This window comes from Hibiscus syriacus, unplaced genomic scaffold (genome assembly GCF_006381635.1).
Source record: "Hibiscus syriacus cultivar Baekdansim isolate YM2019G1 unplaced genomic scaffold, ASM638163v2 tig00015498_pilon, whole genome shotgun sequence".
Classification (NCBI taxonomy): Eukaryota; Viridiplantae; Streptophyta; class Magnoliopsida; order Malvales; family Malvaceae; genus Hibiscus; species Hibiscus syriacus.
Window position 1 is genome coordinate 363,148 of NW_024062367.1, and position 17,666 is coordinate 380,813.

At 33.8% G+C, this 17,666-nt stretch overlaps 3 protein-coding genes across 10 annotated transcripts; 2 read left to right on the forward strand and 1 right to left on the reverse strand.

Moving 5' to 3' along the window:
- Window positions 1-1,215: 1,215 nt before the first annotated feature.
- LOC120207977 (protein farnesyltransferase/geranylgeranyltransferase type-1 subunit alpha-like) lies at window positions 1,216-4,445 on the forward strand. The gene is given in 6 exon segments (XM_039207351.1): window positions 1,216-1,380; window positions 1,382-1,540; window positions 1,628-1,737; window positions 2,632-2,752; window positions 3,102-3,197; window positions 3,816-4,445. Coding segments are annotated over 6 exon segments (993 nt in total). The 5' UTR covers window positions 1,216-1,305; the 3' UTR covers window positions 4,248-4,445.
- A 764-nt stretch (window positions 4,446-5,209) lies between these two features.
- Window positions 5,210-9,636, forward strand: LOC120207978 (ABC transporter I family member 6, chloroplastic-like). Of its 7 annotated transcripts, none has more exons than XM_039207355.1 (7): window positions 5,210-5,556; window positions 5,658-5,708; window positions 5,957-6,178; window positions 6,414-6,536; window positions 7,310-7,486; window positions 8,494-8,597; window positions 9,625-9,636. In XM_039207355.1, exons 1-6 carry the CDS (start codon window positions 5,245-5,247, stop codon window positions 8,578-8,580), a joined length of 972 nt encoding a protein of 323 aa, XP_039063286.1. In that variant the 5' UTR covers window positions 5,210-5,244; the 3' UTR covers window positions 8,581-8,597; window positions 9,625-9,636. The 7 variants fall into 7 exon arrangements, with proteins under 7 accessions (XP_039063286.1, XP_039063289.1, XP_039063288.1 ...); XM_039207358.1 differs by having other exon boundaries at window positions 8,494-8,606; window positions 9,625-9,635; XM_039207357.1 differs by lacking the exon at window positions 9,625-9,636 and adding an exon at window positions 8,648-9,007 and having other exon boundaries at window positions 8,494-8,606.
- On the reverse strand, window positions 9,461-14,392 carry LOC120207975 (beta-glucosidase BoGH3B-like). Of its 2 annotated transcripts, none has more exons than XM_039207349.1 (12): window positions 14,246-14,392; window positions 13,812-14,028; window positions 13,135-13,339; window positions 12,737-12,827; window positions 12,462-12,607; window positions 11,808-12,051; window positions 11,479-11,583; window positions 11,175-11,357; window positions 10,796-11,000; window positions 10,213-10,705; window positions 9,791-9,870; window positions 9,461-9,700 (listed from the first exon to the last, which is right to left on the reverse strand). In XM_039207349.1, exons 2-12 carry the CDS (start codon window positions 14,026-14,028, stop codon window positions 9,693-9,695), a joined length of 1,977 nt encoding a protein of 658 aa, XP_039063280.1. In that variant the 5' UTR covers window positions 14,246-14,392; the 3' UTR covers window positions 9,461-9,692. The 2 variants fall into 2 exon arrangements, with proteins under 2 accessions (XP_039063280.1, XP_039063279.1); XM_039207348.1 differs by having other exon boundaries at window positions 14,223-14,392.
- Window positions 14,393-17,666: the final 3,274 nt, after the last annotated feature.

A 17,666-nucleotide genomic window follows, 5' to 3' on the forward strand; every position in this document is an offset into this window, starting at 1 on the left:
TCAAAATATGGTTAGGGATTAAAATTATCAATTAAAATAAAATTAAGACCAAATTGATCAAATAAATAAATATTAATGATCAAATATAAATTATACTAGTTTTGTTAACTGCCACATCAGCACATCCAAGTGGCTTGATTGAATATAATTAAATAGTTAGATAGTATGATTGGCAAAATTGAAAAATCAATGATAAAAATAAAAGGGCTAAATAATTAAGTGGTCAATGATATAGTATATTTCAAAAATATTTAACGAGGATTAGGGATGTAAATGAACAGAGCTTCAGTGAACTGCTCGTATAATGTTCGTTTATGTTCGTTTGTTAAGTAAAATAAACGAACATTAACAAAAAAATTATGTTCATTTAATAAACGAACGAACACGAACAAAGGTGTGTTAGGTTCATTTATGTTCATGAACAAGCTCATTTATCAACTCGTTCATTTATGTTCATGAACAAACTCGTTTACTCGATTCTCTATTTCCTTTTATGAGTCCATTTATAAGCTTATTTATGAGTTCGTTTATCAACTCATTCATTTATGTTCACGAATACGAATAGAGGTATGTTCAGTTCATTTATGTTCACGAACAAGCTCGTTTATAAACTCATTTATGATCTCGTTTATCAACTCGTTCATTTATATTCATGAATAAACTCGTTTACCCAATTATCTTTTTCCTTTTATTTTTTTACACTTTAAATATTGGTGAAGATAAGGATTAAATAGTACACATAATAAAAGTTGCATTTTAAACTATAACTTTTAAAGATTTTAAGCATTAGTGTTGTAATTTTATCATTTTTCACTTACAATTGAAATTAAAAATCGAATATATAAATAAACGATAAATAAACACTAAAAAAATGCTAAACGAACACTAAATGAACACTAAACAAACTTGTTCATAAACACATTCGTGAATATATAAACGAAAATGTTCCTGAACATTAAACAAATGCTAAATAAATATGTTCATGAGCACGTTCATGAACATATAAACAAACATGTTCACTAATATTAAATGAACATGTTCGTAAACAATAAATAAACGAACATGAACATCTTTAAAAATAAATAAATGAACATAAATACAATATTAAAAATTTAACAGAATGCAAATTGAATACGAACACGTTTAAAAATAAATAAACAAACCTAACCTTGTTCGTTCGTTAGATTCATTTACAGCCCGATGATACCAATCAAATTGACCTAATTAAATTCAAACCAGACAGCAGTAAGCACTTCCAAGCTTGAGTGTAAGGTGATTCGATCCGGTGGTAGCGCAGAGAGAAAAATGGAATCAAGTGAAGAGGACGGTGGAGTGCCACTTAGCCGGATGGCGGAGTGGCGTGATTTGACGCCTCTTTCCTCAAGACGACGGTCCCAACCCAGTCGTCCCCATAGCTTACAAGGAAGAATTTTGTGAAACCATGGATTACTTCCGCGCCATTTACAAGGCCGACGAACGCTCCCCTCGTGCTCTCCGCCTCACTCGACGAGCCATCCATCTTAATCCCGGCAATTACACTGTAATTTTTTATATATGTATTTGTTGTTCTGATGGCCCCTTTTCGACGCTCAAAATCTGTAAATCTTTGTGTTTTTCGTTTATGAAGGTTTGGCATTTTAGACGACTCGTGCTCGAGGCACTTAATACCGATCTGGACGAGGAATTGGATTTTATTCAACGGATTGCTAATTCTAACTCTAAGAACTATCAATTATGGTGAGTTGCCTCTTTCAATTTAATTTCCTCCTGTTTGTTTATTCACATGAAAAATGTTTTTCTTGAATTCATAGATTCTATTCATTTTGGTTAGTTCTCTGCTGATACTGGAGATGTAATGATTGATTTGTCGATGTTTGATAGTAAAACTCGAGTATGCTTAAAAATTTCTCGAGTATTTGGACTTCATGCTCTTGGATCTATGTCCGGATATATGTCAAACATAAGTGCCAAAGTATTATTTGGAAATCTTTTTGATCTTCAAATATTATAAGTGAAACTATGACTCGTTATAAATTTTGGATTGCAAATGAATTTTGAGAATTTTTATGATTTATTTCTTCCACTCATGATTTTAATGTTTGAGATTATATGCTCTGACCTCTGAGTTTCACAAAATGTAGCACCGCAAACATGCATGTTTATGTGACAAGTCTTATGATTTTATTGCTGCCAGTGATGATTTTAATGTTTGAGATGATATGCTCTGAGTTTTACAGTTCATAGCTCTGCCAACGCTTGTTATGTGTGCTAAATGTATGCCCAATTTATTACGTAAATGGTTATTGAATATTGATCAATCACAATGTTGTTTAAATTTGTTGAAAGATTATAAACTTCAAAGCATGGTCCTGTGTTTTTTCTGAAATACTCGACATGTATTCAATACATGCACAGACAGGGTATGGGGATATGATCCTTTTAAGGAACTTCCAAATACATGAAAATCTTGGAAAAAACATTTAACATACTTGTGTGAGACACCACCATGTCCAACACTTACACTCGAGTCCACGTAAAATAACTTAAGTCAGTTTAATTGATTTCAGATTCTATAATCTTGTTATTTTCCTTCTTATATCCATTACACGGTATTTTTTGTAAATTCTGTAGGCACCATCGGCGGTGGGTTATCGAGAGATTGGGATCTAATGCTAGAGCCAAGGAACTTCATCTCATTAAGAGTATATTGTCACTTGATGTGAAAAATTATCATGCCTGGTCACATAGGCAGGTTGGTTAAACATCTATTGTAGATTATAATCATAAGAATCTTTTGAAACCTCTTGACTAAAACATTAACAAATCCCTTGAAGTACTTCATTTTTTTTAAACAAGCTCCTAAACTTTATTGTATTCAAATCACTGCCACTTTCTTGAGCTAGCTGCCAGGAATAAAGGTTAAGGTTTGTATAGGTTAGAATTAAAAGTCAAGGGTTTATTTTGGCACAAAAGTATAAGAACTAATCTAAATAAAATGGTAAAGTTCAGGGATCTTTTGATTATTATAGTCAAAACTCTTTTATTTCTTTATTTTTGTAGTATATTTGAATCAAAGTTAAATTGTATTTTGTCGAGTGTAGTGGGTGCTTCAGGCATTAGGAGGCTGGGAAGATGAACTTGATTATTGTCAGCAACTTCTTGAACAAGATATCTTCAATAATTCTGCATGGAATCAGGTATGGTTCATTGTTCTGCTCTATGTTACCCAGACTCGGGGGTGAGTCTTTGATGTGATTATGTGTCCGACTTGACTATACTCGAATTCATCTAAGTCTTCCAATACATTTGGAGAATTATTTCTTCATTCGCATGTTAGAATATGTGTTGGACATGGATATTTTTGAGAAATGAAGAATTTGGGCTCCATTGATCCCAACAATACATATGATTAGGTATTTCAATGGGTGACTTCTTGTTTGCTCCGACTTAAACCCCAGTTTTATATATATATATATATGCTCAGACCCATCTAAAATTGGATTTATTTAAAAATTTAACCTCTGACCTTGACTTGTCTCACTATAAATTTTTACACAATACTTTATGTTATATTAACTTTTATTGCCTGCATCAAACCTGATTTTCGTAAAATAAGTGCTCCAGTAGGTAAAACCCGATTGGTATGGGTTATTCTGCCAACCCTATATATGATGCCATGCCACTGATAATGCGCTATCTGCCATGATTCGCATGAAGTTCCACTAATTACTTCATACCCTAACCAATGTTTTCTTTTTTTAAAATATGAGTGATATCAATTTAACTTTATTTGTTTGTTTATTAATTTGCAACAGAGATATTTTGTTGTAACAAGATCTCCTTTCTTGGGAGGCCTGATAGCCGTGAGAGCATCTGAAGTGAGATACAGTGTGGAAGCCATTGTGGCCAACCCAAACAACGAGTGTCCATGGAGATACCTCCGAGGTCTTTACAAAGACGATATTGAATCTTTGGTTAATGATCGTGAGATCTCATCAGTATGTTTGAAGGTAATAAACACGAAAAACAACTACATTTTCGCACTGAAAATGCTTCTCGATCTTCTTTGTTATGGCTTTCAGCCATCCCAAGAGTTCAGAGATGCTGTCGTTGCTCTCTGGACTTCAGACACTCACCCATTAGATGCTGATTTGGCAACGGCAATTTGTGACATCCTGGAACACGTGGACTCCTTGAGAGCAAGCTATTGGATATGGCGCAAAAACAAGCTTCCTATTGCAGCCTGACGTTGATCGGTAGAAATAAGGGTGATTATGTGAACAATGTTTAAACCATCTTTTGCTAAATTGCAAAAATTGTGTTGTTGGTTTTTGCATGGATTAGAAAGCCAGGCCTGTGCAGTCGGTTGAACCGATTGTTGGTCAAACTGGCACAAAACCGGATCAAACTTGTAAAATATTTATGATAATTTTATTTGTAAGGATGAGATTTGAACCTTTAATTATTTTGTTTTATGCTCAAACCTATACCATTAAGTCAAATCCGTACTTAATAGTAATTAACTAATTGCGAACTATATTCAATACTTATTGAACTTTGTATTTTTTTTTATTAATTGAACTTTGTATTTAAACAAAGAAAATGTAATTTACGTTGATATGGCTAGGTAACTGGTTGAGCTGGAATCAGAAGGCTGATTGGTTTAAAATACTGATCCAGACCGAGTCACTGATTCCATCATCACGCATTGTAGACCGCGGAAAGATGGGGGTTTATGTACTTTTGTCAAAACGCAAAACACTTTAAAAAATGACGATGAGGTTCTAGAGATGATGTCCAGGTTGAAGGTGATGATTTGACATCTCAGATCAATTCCTACACTTTAGGTATATACTTGAGCCAAAAATATAATTAAATACAGCTGTAATCCATTTGAGAAATTAATAAATAATGAAAAAATATAATTGAAAATAAAATTGTTAAAAACGATTAGTTAAAATATTATTATTAAATATTTAAGAATGATAAATAGTAGTATTAAATATTAAAATAAATAAAATATCTCTGATTTAATAAAAATAATTTCATAAATTATTATCGAGAGTGTTTGTTTAATGTACCAAACCAAACATTATTAATATAAAAGTATTTTTATTGAATAATATAATGGGGTGACGGACTTGGGCTTGGATTTTTTTCAAATCGGAGAGGTGGGCTGACGACTCACAAATCCATGGTTTTTAATAACCGAATAAAACAGGAGCAAAAAATTATTGTTCGGCAATGGCTTTGGCTTGGCAAATTCAGTGCACTGCTTCACCACCACTCCTTTCTCTTCCCTTCTTCAAACGAAAATCTTCTTCTTCCACGTCTCTCTCTCTCCCGGTCACTCGCTCTATACGCTTAGGCTCCACTCACGCGCCGTCTCCTAGGACCGTCGCTGCTTCCCTCTCCTCCGTCGAATCTCCCACCTCCGTCGACGGTCTTGGTAACAATAAGACGCCTCTTCTCGAAGTCAAAGGCTTAACTGCTGTGATTGCTGAAACCAAGCAGGAGATCCTCAAAGGCGTTGACCTCGTCGTTAACCAGGGAGAGGTCAATTTGAATCTATATTTCTGATACTTTAGTTTGCATGAATGAATTTTGTTACATTAGACTCATATTTTAATTAAATTCTGTTTGCTTATTATTATTAGATTCATGCTATAATGGGAAAGAATGGCTCCGGGAAGAGTACGTTTTCTAAGGTCAGCATTTTTTCACTTGCATTCAAATATATATAGATTTATATATATTATAAAGCAGTGTATAGCTAGAGAATAGGCTAAGAGATGCATACGACTATATAAACCCACTGAGCTAAATCTCAAGTTCATTAAAGTAATCGTTTTCCTTATCTTAAATTGGGGTGTAAATGCAAGTTACTTGTATTTGGTCAAAACAGTCTGGTTTCTGAATTATTTATTGGAAGATCTTCACAGAATGTGTATTGTAGGTTCTTGTTGGGCATCCGGATTATGAGGTGACTAGGGGCAGTGTTGTGTTTAAGGGAGAGAATTTGCTTGACATGGAGCCGGAGGAAAGGTCTCTTGCCGGACTTTTTATGAGTTTCCAGTCTCCGGTTGAGATACCGGGTGTGAACAATATTGACTTTTTGCACATGGCATACAATGCTCGAAGGAAAAAACTTGGCGAGCCCGAGCTTGGTCCACTTGAGGTATATGAACTGCCCTCCGAACCTTTTTATGAAAGAACTTTCTAATGCATTATTGACATTTTTATTGTTGTTCTCATTTAATCAATAACAATATGAGAAGATCAAAAGTTTCCATGGTTAGGTTACCTATAGATTGTTATTCTTCTAATTTATAGGTTCTTAAATATATGGAAAACACGATATTCGTGCTCTTGTTATTATTGATTATAATACTCACATCAGTTTACTCTTGCAGTTCTATGCTTATATATATCCTAAACTTGATCTCGTGAACATGAAGACTGACTTCCTTAACCGAAATGTCAATGAAGGATTCAGTGGAGGTGAAAGGAAGCGCAATGAGATTTTACAGCTTGCAGTAATATGATATAACTTCTTGGCAATTTCATTGTGGAATCATTTTGTGCGTTTCATCTATTGGTTGATAGATCAGTATCTTTGTGTCAATCAATGGAACTTTATCTTTGTCTTCATTTGCTAGTTGCGAAGGCAGATTCTTGTTAGAACTTTGAATTGCAGTTCACAGCTTACATAGTAATGCAATTTATGCTATTTTAGAATTTCATGGATGGTTAGGATTATATGTTATCTTTAGAGTTTTAATATAGTGTTAGGATTGAAATCCATATTCCTAGTATAAATAAGCCGTAAAATAGATTCGCAACTACATTTTTATTTTCTTTTATTTAGTAGACTTCAGAAACAAGGGTTTTTATCGCCCCCGCCCCAAAAAAAGAGAGTAAAGAGATGCAACTTTCATCTTACTTGTTTTCTGTGGTAGTTCTATTGATTTGCTGCTGTTTTCTCCTTAAAACGGTGGCTTTTATGACCCTTTTCTCTCAAGATTTCCAACTTCCATCTTACTCGTTTTCAGCGACAGTTCTATTGATTTGCTGATGTTTTCTCCCTAAACCACACCACATACTATGGATGTTTTCTTGCATGCCAAAAATATAGAATATAGGTCAGGTTGTTTTGGATGCTTTGAGTTCAAATCCGTGCTGCTCCTCTCCACTAAGAGAGAGAGAGAGAGAGACATTGAGTTATAGTTCTGAATTCTCATAGGTTTGTTGGTTACATAATGCATTGAAGCTAAGAAAATCATTTTTCCCTCATCACTATATTTTATAGGTTCTTGGAGCAGACTTGGCTATACTTGATGAGATTGATTCTGGACTAGATGTTGATGCCCTTCGAGATGTAGCAAAAGCAGTAAATGGCCTTTTGACTCCAAATAACTCAGTTTTGATGATAACTCATTATCGCCGGCTGTTGGAGTTTATTAAACCAACATTCATCCATATTATGGTGAGTCATTTAGAACTTCAAAGCACTGATCAAGTGTATATTATGTTGATATTCTTTTGACGCAGGAGCTTATATTGTTATAATATTTATTTATTTATTTATTTCAGTTTTATGAAATATTAGAGATATTTTGGATGGCTAGGATTATAAGTTTCCTTTAAGTTTTAAATTAAGGGCTAGGATTAAATTATCTTTCTGACCCTAGTATAAATAAGCTCTAAAAGTATTACAACCAGTCAACCACAACTTATCATTATTGTTGTCTTTGAATTAAAGAAAACTAGAGGTTTCCTTTAACCCCTAGTTCTTGAGTTTTATCCTCCTTCCTACTCGTTTGTTCAGCCTTATTTCTTTTGATTACTGTTGTTTTTCTTCTTACCCAGTCATCTTTTCTGTGGAAAATTGATGAATGTGACTTTCTTGTGGGAAACTCTCAATGCTCTTTTTCATGGTAACCTATATGGTTTGTATGATTTGTCCTCCTTGGCATCTCTTATAGTCTTAGAAAGATATCAAACTACACAAGTCAGTAACTGACACAATATAAGCTGAGATTTTGGCTGAACTATAGACTACGTACATTGGTTGACATTCTTGATTGCAAGTGATCAGCAAATTAACTTATGTTTCATAGGTCCACCTGTCTCTTCTGTTTATGATTGTTGTTTGTGAAATTGCACCCTATTGGATGAGTATCTTATTTTGATTTGTAGTTTTGATACTGTTAATCGTCTTTGTACGCTCTAATTAGGTACTGGGAGCATCTTAAAACAGTACCAGACTTAAGAAACCGTTCTGCCTTGTTTAACCGAGTTCCTCGAGTCTTTGTCTTAACAAGATTTTTTTTGGACATCTTAACTCATGTTATTGTTTTTTCTTTCAATTTTTATTTAGTCACCACTTCTAACTTTTATATACTTGAGATTTCATCCTAAAAGGAGCTTGTTATCTACTGTTAGAAAATATCTTTTTCCTGATCTGATTATGTTCTCATTTGATATTTCCAGGAGGACGGAAGAATCATAAAGACGGGAGATAGCTCCTTAGCCCAAGTTCTTGAGGAGAAAGGCTATGCTGCAATTTCTTCTGCATAGCATAAAATTCTGAATCGGTACACACTGTTATTATTATCTGTTTGAACTAGATATACCATTGTTAAAGCCATTTAGCTTTGTTTTTCAGCCTCTGGTCCACTGTGAACTACAATGCAAATTCAGAAGATCAGGTTCCACCATCTTTTAAAAGGGAGCATGGAGCCTCAGCCCTTGAGTATGAACAGTGGTACCATATACTGTTTCGGTTTAATATTTAACCTCTTGTTTTGGAATGTGAGTGGGTTTGTCCACTTGAAGATTGGGAAATTAGGGTTTTAGAAAGAAAGAACTTTGTTTACTACATGATTTTTGCTGATCTTATCTATTTTTGAGCTGATGAAAGTCGTATGGAGTCATACATGTAATCTGATTGTTACATTAAACTGATACTTCGACTGAAAATATTACAGCCCTGTTGTTGTTTCAATTGCACTGCCTGTTTTTAGTTGTCATAATATGGAAATTGTACTTTGTAACCAAGTTGATTAACTTGGAACTTGAGTTTAATTGTTAATAGGATTCACGAGTTAAATTGATATTGTATCTTAAGTGAAAGGTTAAATTAACATTTTATATAAAGTTTAGGGATCAAATTAAGATTTTATCTAAACTTTAGAGATCAAATTAAAAATTAACTTTTTTTACTAATGTGTTGTATCATCAAACTAATGACCAAAGGTGAATATTTACCAAACAAAAGTGACCAATAATTTACCTATATTAATTTCTCAACAACTTTTGATTGTAAACCATCAGATACAAATATATAATCGATATGGACATGTTTGATTTCATCATGTAATTAGGCCATGTATTTGAACCCATTTATGATTGATATGCACAAAGTTGCAAGAAACAAAGGAAAATGCAAGTGATTTGCATAAACGAAAAATTTGTAACATAAAGGTGATTCAGTACATTGGTTGATAAAAAGTTAAGAATACCAATGGTTTCTACAGCCGAGAATGGCTGAAACTGCTACTACCATCACATTTGACATTGCTTTGACATCATAACATGTTGAGCAATGCTTAAACAGTCCAGCCTCCGCTCCAAACGAATCCCACCACCTCGGTGCAGCCGTCTTTGAAGTAAAACTTTCACTTATTTAGCTATTTTCCTGTCAAGTTTATTGAACAGATTCATCGATAATGCAAATGGATATTATAAGCTTTCAAAGTGAAATCAGTTCGAAAGCATGGAATGTTACCTGTGAAACAGAAACTCAAAGTGATGGTTATCAGAAGGATAAACCAGCAAGGCCTTTTTGAAGCTACAGATGAGATCGACCTGCGGAAAACACCATCAATCATGTAAGAAAGGAACAGGCATGCGGTTAATCAGATATTTCGTTCCGGAAGCTAAAAATTCTTTTCATAAAATGGGATTTGCACATTATAGGTTGTTTTTGTTTTTCTTGTCTCGATTTTTAGTAATGATTCGGATTTGCTACGAACATAAGTTGTTTTTAGGACTTCTACGGAAGTTATGCAACTTATCGGACCCAGCATTCTAACATAGGACATTCTACATGGGGGGCCAAGAGATCCAGCCGCGACATTTCATTCGCTGGCAAGATGTTTCCATATGATGCATGCATGAAGAGTTATCAAAATAGGTAAGGAGGAATACCTTGAAACAATGCTCGTGCCCGAATCAGTTTTAAGTCCGAATCCAAAGGGGAAGAGCGGATCATAGTGTGAATCCCCGACATTCATCGGTAACTGATCTACATTTTTGAACCATGTTCTTGGAAGCTTTCCGCTGAATCCGTAGTCCCCGTAAAGGACATCGGTCACACCTAGGCCTTCAGTGCCCGGTAACCACGCTGCCAGTAGAGCATCAATAACAGAAACATATGGTTCAATCACGATGGGTCTGCCCGAAATAATAACAGTCACACACTTGACATTTCCACAGACATCATTAATGACACTTGGGCCAGGGTCTATCATCGTAAGGTCTGCGCTATCCCCTGCAGTCTCAGCATAAGGGGGCTCACCAACAGCAACGATTGCATAATCAAATTTGTTAGATTTCACAAAGTTGGCATCAGGGCTTTCACGGTAAACAACTTCAGTACTCCGATCGACGGTAGATTTTACGGCACTAAGGATTGTTGTTCCTAGTCACAGAAAAAATATTAGTAAATTTATTGCAATTGAAAACTTGTAAGCTGACCAGCCTTTTGAATGATAAATGAAGTAAAGTATACCCCTCGTGTCGTTATTGCCATTAAATCCTTGCCAATTAATTGTCCATCCACCACATTGATAACCCAAATTATCAGCATGAGTGCCAGCAACTAGGATCTTTGATGCTTTCTTCGGAAGAGGCAGTAGCGGAGTACTTCCGGGTTTCCCGTTCTTCAGCAATACAAGTGATTTTCGCACAGCTTCCCTCGCCAAGTCTCGGTGTGCCTTGACAAGTAATGGGATATCAAAACATTAATGGAATGAGTTTTACAAAGAACACTTGGACAATGATCCGTAGAAAGTTAGAAAGAGCAACAAATGATGATTTCAGATCTATATATCCGAAGAAAACCGGATAGAGATGAAAATAATCTCGCATGTTCTGTGATGCTAACTAACCTGGCTTCCGAGCTCGGGAACTAGACTAAAATCAGCCATAGGGTTCTCAAAGAATCCCATAGTGAATTTGACTATCAAAATTCTTTGCACTGCGTCATCAATGCGGTCCATCGGAATAACTTTACCATTCACTAGATTAGTTAGATCACGTACGAACTCTGTAAGGTTGTAGGGGACCATGACCTGCAGAAACACAAATCAAAGAACGCATTGATACTGTCAAGATTCGAGTTTACAATAACTTATGGCAAGAAAGAGTTATCTTCGATTTTATCTGAAACATGTCTATACAAAAGCTACTAACCATGTCGATGCCAGCTTGAATCGCTGCTTGAACAGAGTACGTATAGTTCAAATGTGGTGGTGAGGTGATCTTATCTATTCCCTGCCAATCTGATATTACGAAACCCTGAAAATCCATGAAAACAACAATTTGTGTTAACAGGAACATATCAAGTATAGCTATAGGTAGGTTCTACTGATGGAAAAGAAAGCAACCATAGTACAATGTAACAAGGAACAAACATGAGAACAACATATTTTGGTCCAATATTTTAAAAAATCAAGGGATTTTAATTATGTTTTAAATTCACAATTTTTTGTTACCAATAAAGATCTGTAACAAGTCTCAACCTTAAACTTAAGAGTGTTCTTGAGGAAACCAGAAATTAGCTCACGGTTTGCATGCATCTTTTGTCCGTTCCAGCTAGAGTAGGAAACCATAACGGTTGAAACACCCTTGATAATCGATTGAGCATAAGCAGGCATGTACGTGCTAAGCAACCCATGCATGTCAATCACAGTGTTGTTTTCATTGATGCCCCGAGTTGTCCCGCCATCGCCTACAAAGTGCTTAGCACAAGCTGCAACCTTGTCCCTGACAGAACCGTAGAACAGATTAAAGCGGGAAATAAAATGGGACACATCATATCATATACACAGCATATAATATTGGGGCATCATTAGTGATTCTGTATGAAACATAAGCTGCAAAGTGTACTATTCGTGAATAAAAAGAAGACTAGATAAACCACGGTTTTCATGGGGCATCCAAGACGAATGAAAAGGGAAAGTAATGCAAGACTTAATATATGTACTTGTCTACATCACTTGATTTTGAATTGTAAAAGTGTGACAAGGAGCGTGAGGAAAATGAGGAAATCCATGGCATTAAAAAGGGACACTTAGAAGAGTAACTCCTCGATGTTAGAACCGTAAAAAACGGAATTCTAAAGAGAATATACAATTATACGGTATGAAGCATGTTAACTTGGTCAAGTTTCGTACTTTCCACCGACATAGGGAAACCCTTTGCGTGAACCAGAGGGAATATCTCCTTGCAGACCAGGTATGATATCTGTCATTTGTTCCACAACTTTATGATCCTCGCTGTAGCTTTCATAACACCGACCCCACCTTGGATCTCTACATACCTATAAAGAAATGTCAAGAGAAAATGTTGTATTCTGACGAGGTGAATTCTAATGCAGCTAGCACCTTAGAAAATTTTAAAGAAATTACTGGACACAACTGTCTGATTTTATGAAAAGTGCACAAGTTACCGCAATGCATGGAGCAAAGACGTAAGGAATCCCAGTAGCTCTCACTTCGAGAGCAGTTGCAGCACCAATCTTCTTCACCAGCTCAGGATCTCTGCATATCCATAGTTGTTATAAGATGCAGATAGTTCATTCGAATGGAGTTTACCTTTGAACTGAAGTGCGACAAAAGCTCGACTCTATCCTTCCTTTCAGGAAAACAATAGGTTTCTCAAGTGAAAACATAAAATGATCATTTAGTTTAATGGAAATTGTTATTAATGTTGTCCCTTTTATTTCTTTTGATGGTAAACTAAGCTTCCAACAGAAGAATGGAAGGTTAAACAATGAAAAAAGAAGAAGCAAAAGTTAATGATTCTATGACAAAAATCAGCAGAACTGAATCAAAATGCTATGCTTGCCTGGTTGCCCCGAGCCCCACATTATGTGGAAATATTGTAGCATTATACACATTGTTGTGTCCATGAATAGCATCAATGCCATAAATCATCGGAATTCCTAAGCGACTAGACAGAGATCCATTCTGAAACCTATTAACCATATTGATCCAAGCCTCGGCCCTAGCCTCCGGAAGTGGCTCACTCCCACCACCACTCAACACACTCCCTGTGCAATAAAATAAACGGTCAATTCCTGACCGTTAACCAATAGAACTGCGACATCCGGACTTGGGGTCGAGTTCCAAATACAAGTATGCTCATTTTTTTCCTAAGATCTTTTTTCATATATTTGGAGGATCATATCTTATGCTCCTATCTAACTATGTCCCTAACATTAACACTTTAAAGAGAATGCAAACTCCAGATAACAAAGGCTAGAATTTAAACCAAACATGGCCGATCAAAAGATTCATATTTTAATGGCTGCTAGCCAGAATGAACCAATTAAGCATACTAAACTACAGCTTATACCAATAAAATTATGATTACACAAATACTGTATGTGTATTACTTTCTATGCGGTAACTATATAAAAGTTGTGACTGACCCCATCAACAAAAAATAATCAGAAACCAAAAAAAAAAGCCATTATCAAACACAGTAATCAGAACAAAAACAAAGGATAAAAAAACTATTACCAATGGAGTAATCTCTCAATATCTGTTCAGTAGCAACACTTCGATCAATCTGGGTCATTTGGCCAATCTTCTCAGCTAATGTCATTCTGGACATCAGATCCTTAACTCTAGCAGCTACTGGTTGCTTGGGATCTTTGTACCTGACATACTCGGCTCCGGCCACCATTTCCAACCACAAAGCCGCCGCCAGCAGCAGCTTCACAGAACTCATCCCCATCTAGAAAACAAACAGCAACCCAGTATTTCAGAGACGATGAACATTATAAGTTACTGAAGTTTTCTCGGAATCCAAACAATATTGGTGAGAGAGTAGCAACATCATTAGCAGCTTAACTTCAGAAACCAAAGAACACAGCAGCCAATACTGCTACTACACTGCCTATAAAAAAAAGAGGAAAAATAAAATCTTACATATAAAAGCAAAATAATGATACCCCTTTAAGCTGAGAACACCAGAAAGTAATACGCAAGTGATTAGTGAAGTGCTTTAATTTATGGTTCTGGAATGTTAGAAGTTGCAGCAAAGTCTTGATTTTTGGTTTTTGTCTTTTTCATTTACTTCAGAGACAAAGGAGGAGAGAGAAAAAGAGAGGAAGGTTTATTACTGTCTTCCATTTATATTAAGGGTAAAGTACATAAATAGTCCCCTGACTATAAGATATTATTTTATTAAATCCTCCAACTATTACAAATTATAAATTAGTCCTTTGATTATAGGGAATTGCTTTGCTGAGTCAATTGACTATTAAAAGTTATAAAATGGTCACCTGACTATTCATTATGTTCCAAACTCATCATTTTTTATTAAAAATTTGATGACATTCTGAGTTGTAGTTGACTGAGATTCGATAAAATATGATCACATAATCTGAAACGACTATTATATCTAGTCATCATATTAATATCCAACTCAGATGACTGTTAATTTTTAACAAAAAAGGATAAATTTAAAACATAATGAATAGTTGAGTGATCATTTTTATAATTTTTAATAGTCGAGGGACTCAATAAATTAAGTCTCTATAGTCAAGGGACCAATTTATAACTTGTAATAGCTAATGGATTCAATAAAACACTATCTCATAGTTGGAAGACCATTTGTGTACTTTACCCTTATATTAAATACATTAAAATAAAAATGAAATATTTAATTATTAATTTGTAATTCATTCACTTTTTACTAATAATTAAATAATCTTAATTATTTGACAATAAATTGTCAATCGTTTCTAAGAACAACAACGATTCTTTTTAATTTATGAGGTAAGTTAGTTCATACTAAATAATTGGATTTCAAATCAAACGTTTGTTCGAATTTAGTATATTTTTTAAGTGTGTAAAATTAAGTCAATTGATATCAATGAAATCAATAAAATTATTTAAAATTTTAAATTTAAATTAGAATAATATGAGAAAAAAACTATAATATTTTATATTTTGGAAATACAACAAATTTATTAGAAGAATTTTTTATCTTATGAATGTGAAAATTTTAATACTTGATTATTTATTTTGAGAGTTTAATAAAATAACATTGATAATTTTTTTAATTTTTTCTTCTATTTTGGAAAAAAATATATTAAAAAACGTGGGGAGTGAATTAGTGGAGGTCTAGAAAGTGGTTGGGAAGTGGGGGTTTCATCATCTTTCTTGAAATCTTAGCTCCGATTTAGTTCATCTAATCGTCTTTTTATTTTGGGTTTAACCGTTGAATTTGCCCATTTACTTTGAATTTGTCAACTGTTTGATTAAAAAAACGTTGGATAAATTACACAGTTGGTCACTGATGTTTGAGGTAATTTTCGTTTTTCCCACTAATGTTTCAACAATTACAAATCAGTCATTAACATTATCGATTGGTTACAAGTTGGTCACTCAATTTTAATAGACGTGACGAAAAACATACCTTGCACATTAAGTACCTACGTGAACTTGGTTGACATAACATATAAAACATACAAGGCATAAAGTCAACATATCTCACATATATCATAGCATATCACAAATTTACAGTTGCATATCACAAATTACCATAACTTAGCAAAGAAAACTAACATTGAATATCAAAAGGTCCATATTTTGTTAACAGAGGATAACATTTTGTATATCACATTCACAGAGAAAACCAACATATCAAAAGATTCATATTTTGCATATCACAGAGAAACCAATAACATATACTTCTACTAAGCATTTTATTAACAGATGATAACATTTTGTATATCTCAAAGAAAACTATCTTATCAAAAGGTTAAGAAAGCATATCTCACATAAAACCAACAACATATGCTTGAGTGACTATAAAAAAGTTCATATTTCAAAAAATAACAACATATCAAGAACCCTACAACCTCAATTGTTATATGTTAAATCTAAAGAAAACCCAAAATAAATTTATCCTAAACATAGTGTTGTCCCCCTATATCGTAGCCTCCGTATAAGTACCATTTTCCCTTAAAATTTGAGTTTTTTTCTCGTTTCTTTGCTCGTTAAATCAAAGTATTCCTTATTTATGTGCTCTTAATCACTCAGACCTAGGTTTTTCTCCATTTTTTCCCATATGATCATTTTTTACTAGTTTTTCTCTTAATTAAAGTTGATTTTCTCATATGAATGGAAGAAGAAATGGGATCCTAATGGTTAAGAACTTTTCATCTAAATGAAACCCTTGATTTCTCCCTTAATTTATTAATCAAATAAATATTTATTACATATTTGTTTAATATATATTGTAATATTAATAAAGCTCCAGTCAAAAGGATCTTAATGGTTGTCTAACGTGGCAGTCAACAATCCATGCAAGCACTTAACACGTCAGATATATTTTCCGCCACACCTGTTAAGGTCTGTTAACATTGAGTGACAAGTTTGTAACCAATTGATGACGTTAGTGACCGATTTATAACTTTTAAAACATCAATGGGAAAAACGAAAATTACTTCAAACATTAGTGACCGACTATGTAGTTTGCCTGAAAAAAGTTTGAGTGTAAAACATAACGTAATAAAAATTTAAAGATTAAAATATAAAAGTGGTAAAATTATAGGATTAAAAATGTCATTCTATCATTTAAAATACGAGTTATTATTTAATACATTAATAATAATAATAATAATAATAATAATAATTAATATGTAAATATATCTATTCACCATTTAACATACTTTTATGATACTAAATTTTAACTTATATCCCTTAAATCTAAATCTTATATCTTAAAAAGTATATATGACAACAATAAACTTTCATAATTTTTATGCAAATAATTAGTCGTTAGTTTTATTAAAAAATTTAAAATTATAATAATGATACACAATCATAAGTATAAATCAAACATATAATTAGAACATTTTATAAAAGCATAATTTAGCTTGATAAATTTTGTATTATCTATCCTAATATAGAAAGTAAATTTTTCTTGGAACATTTAAATTATTGTTTAAGAGAACCTTAAAAATGTAGGGAAGAATAATGGCATTACCTATTGAGGAAGTTATACCTTTCATATTACTTTATAACAAAAACAAAGCACAAATTCCAAACAAACCTCAAAACAACCAACCAAAGGAATTACTTCAACGTAGTGTCCAATCTAACCTCAAAAGCTGTTCACGTGCTGTCACGAACAATGGCGATGACACAAAAGACGATGGAAGTACGAAACGAAGCAAGGAAACAACCATTGAACCTGCAACCAAAGTTGAAGAGAAAGTGAAGGGAAACAAAGAAACGGGGAAGGAAGATAGGGCGTTGATAATAAATATGGGGATGGCTGCTTTTATTCTTATGGGACTCGGAGCTTCTCTGTTGTATACTTTAGGCCATTAGTAAATTTAATTTCAATGAAATTTTAAA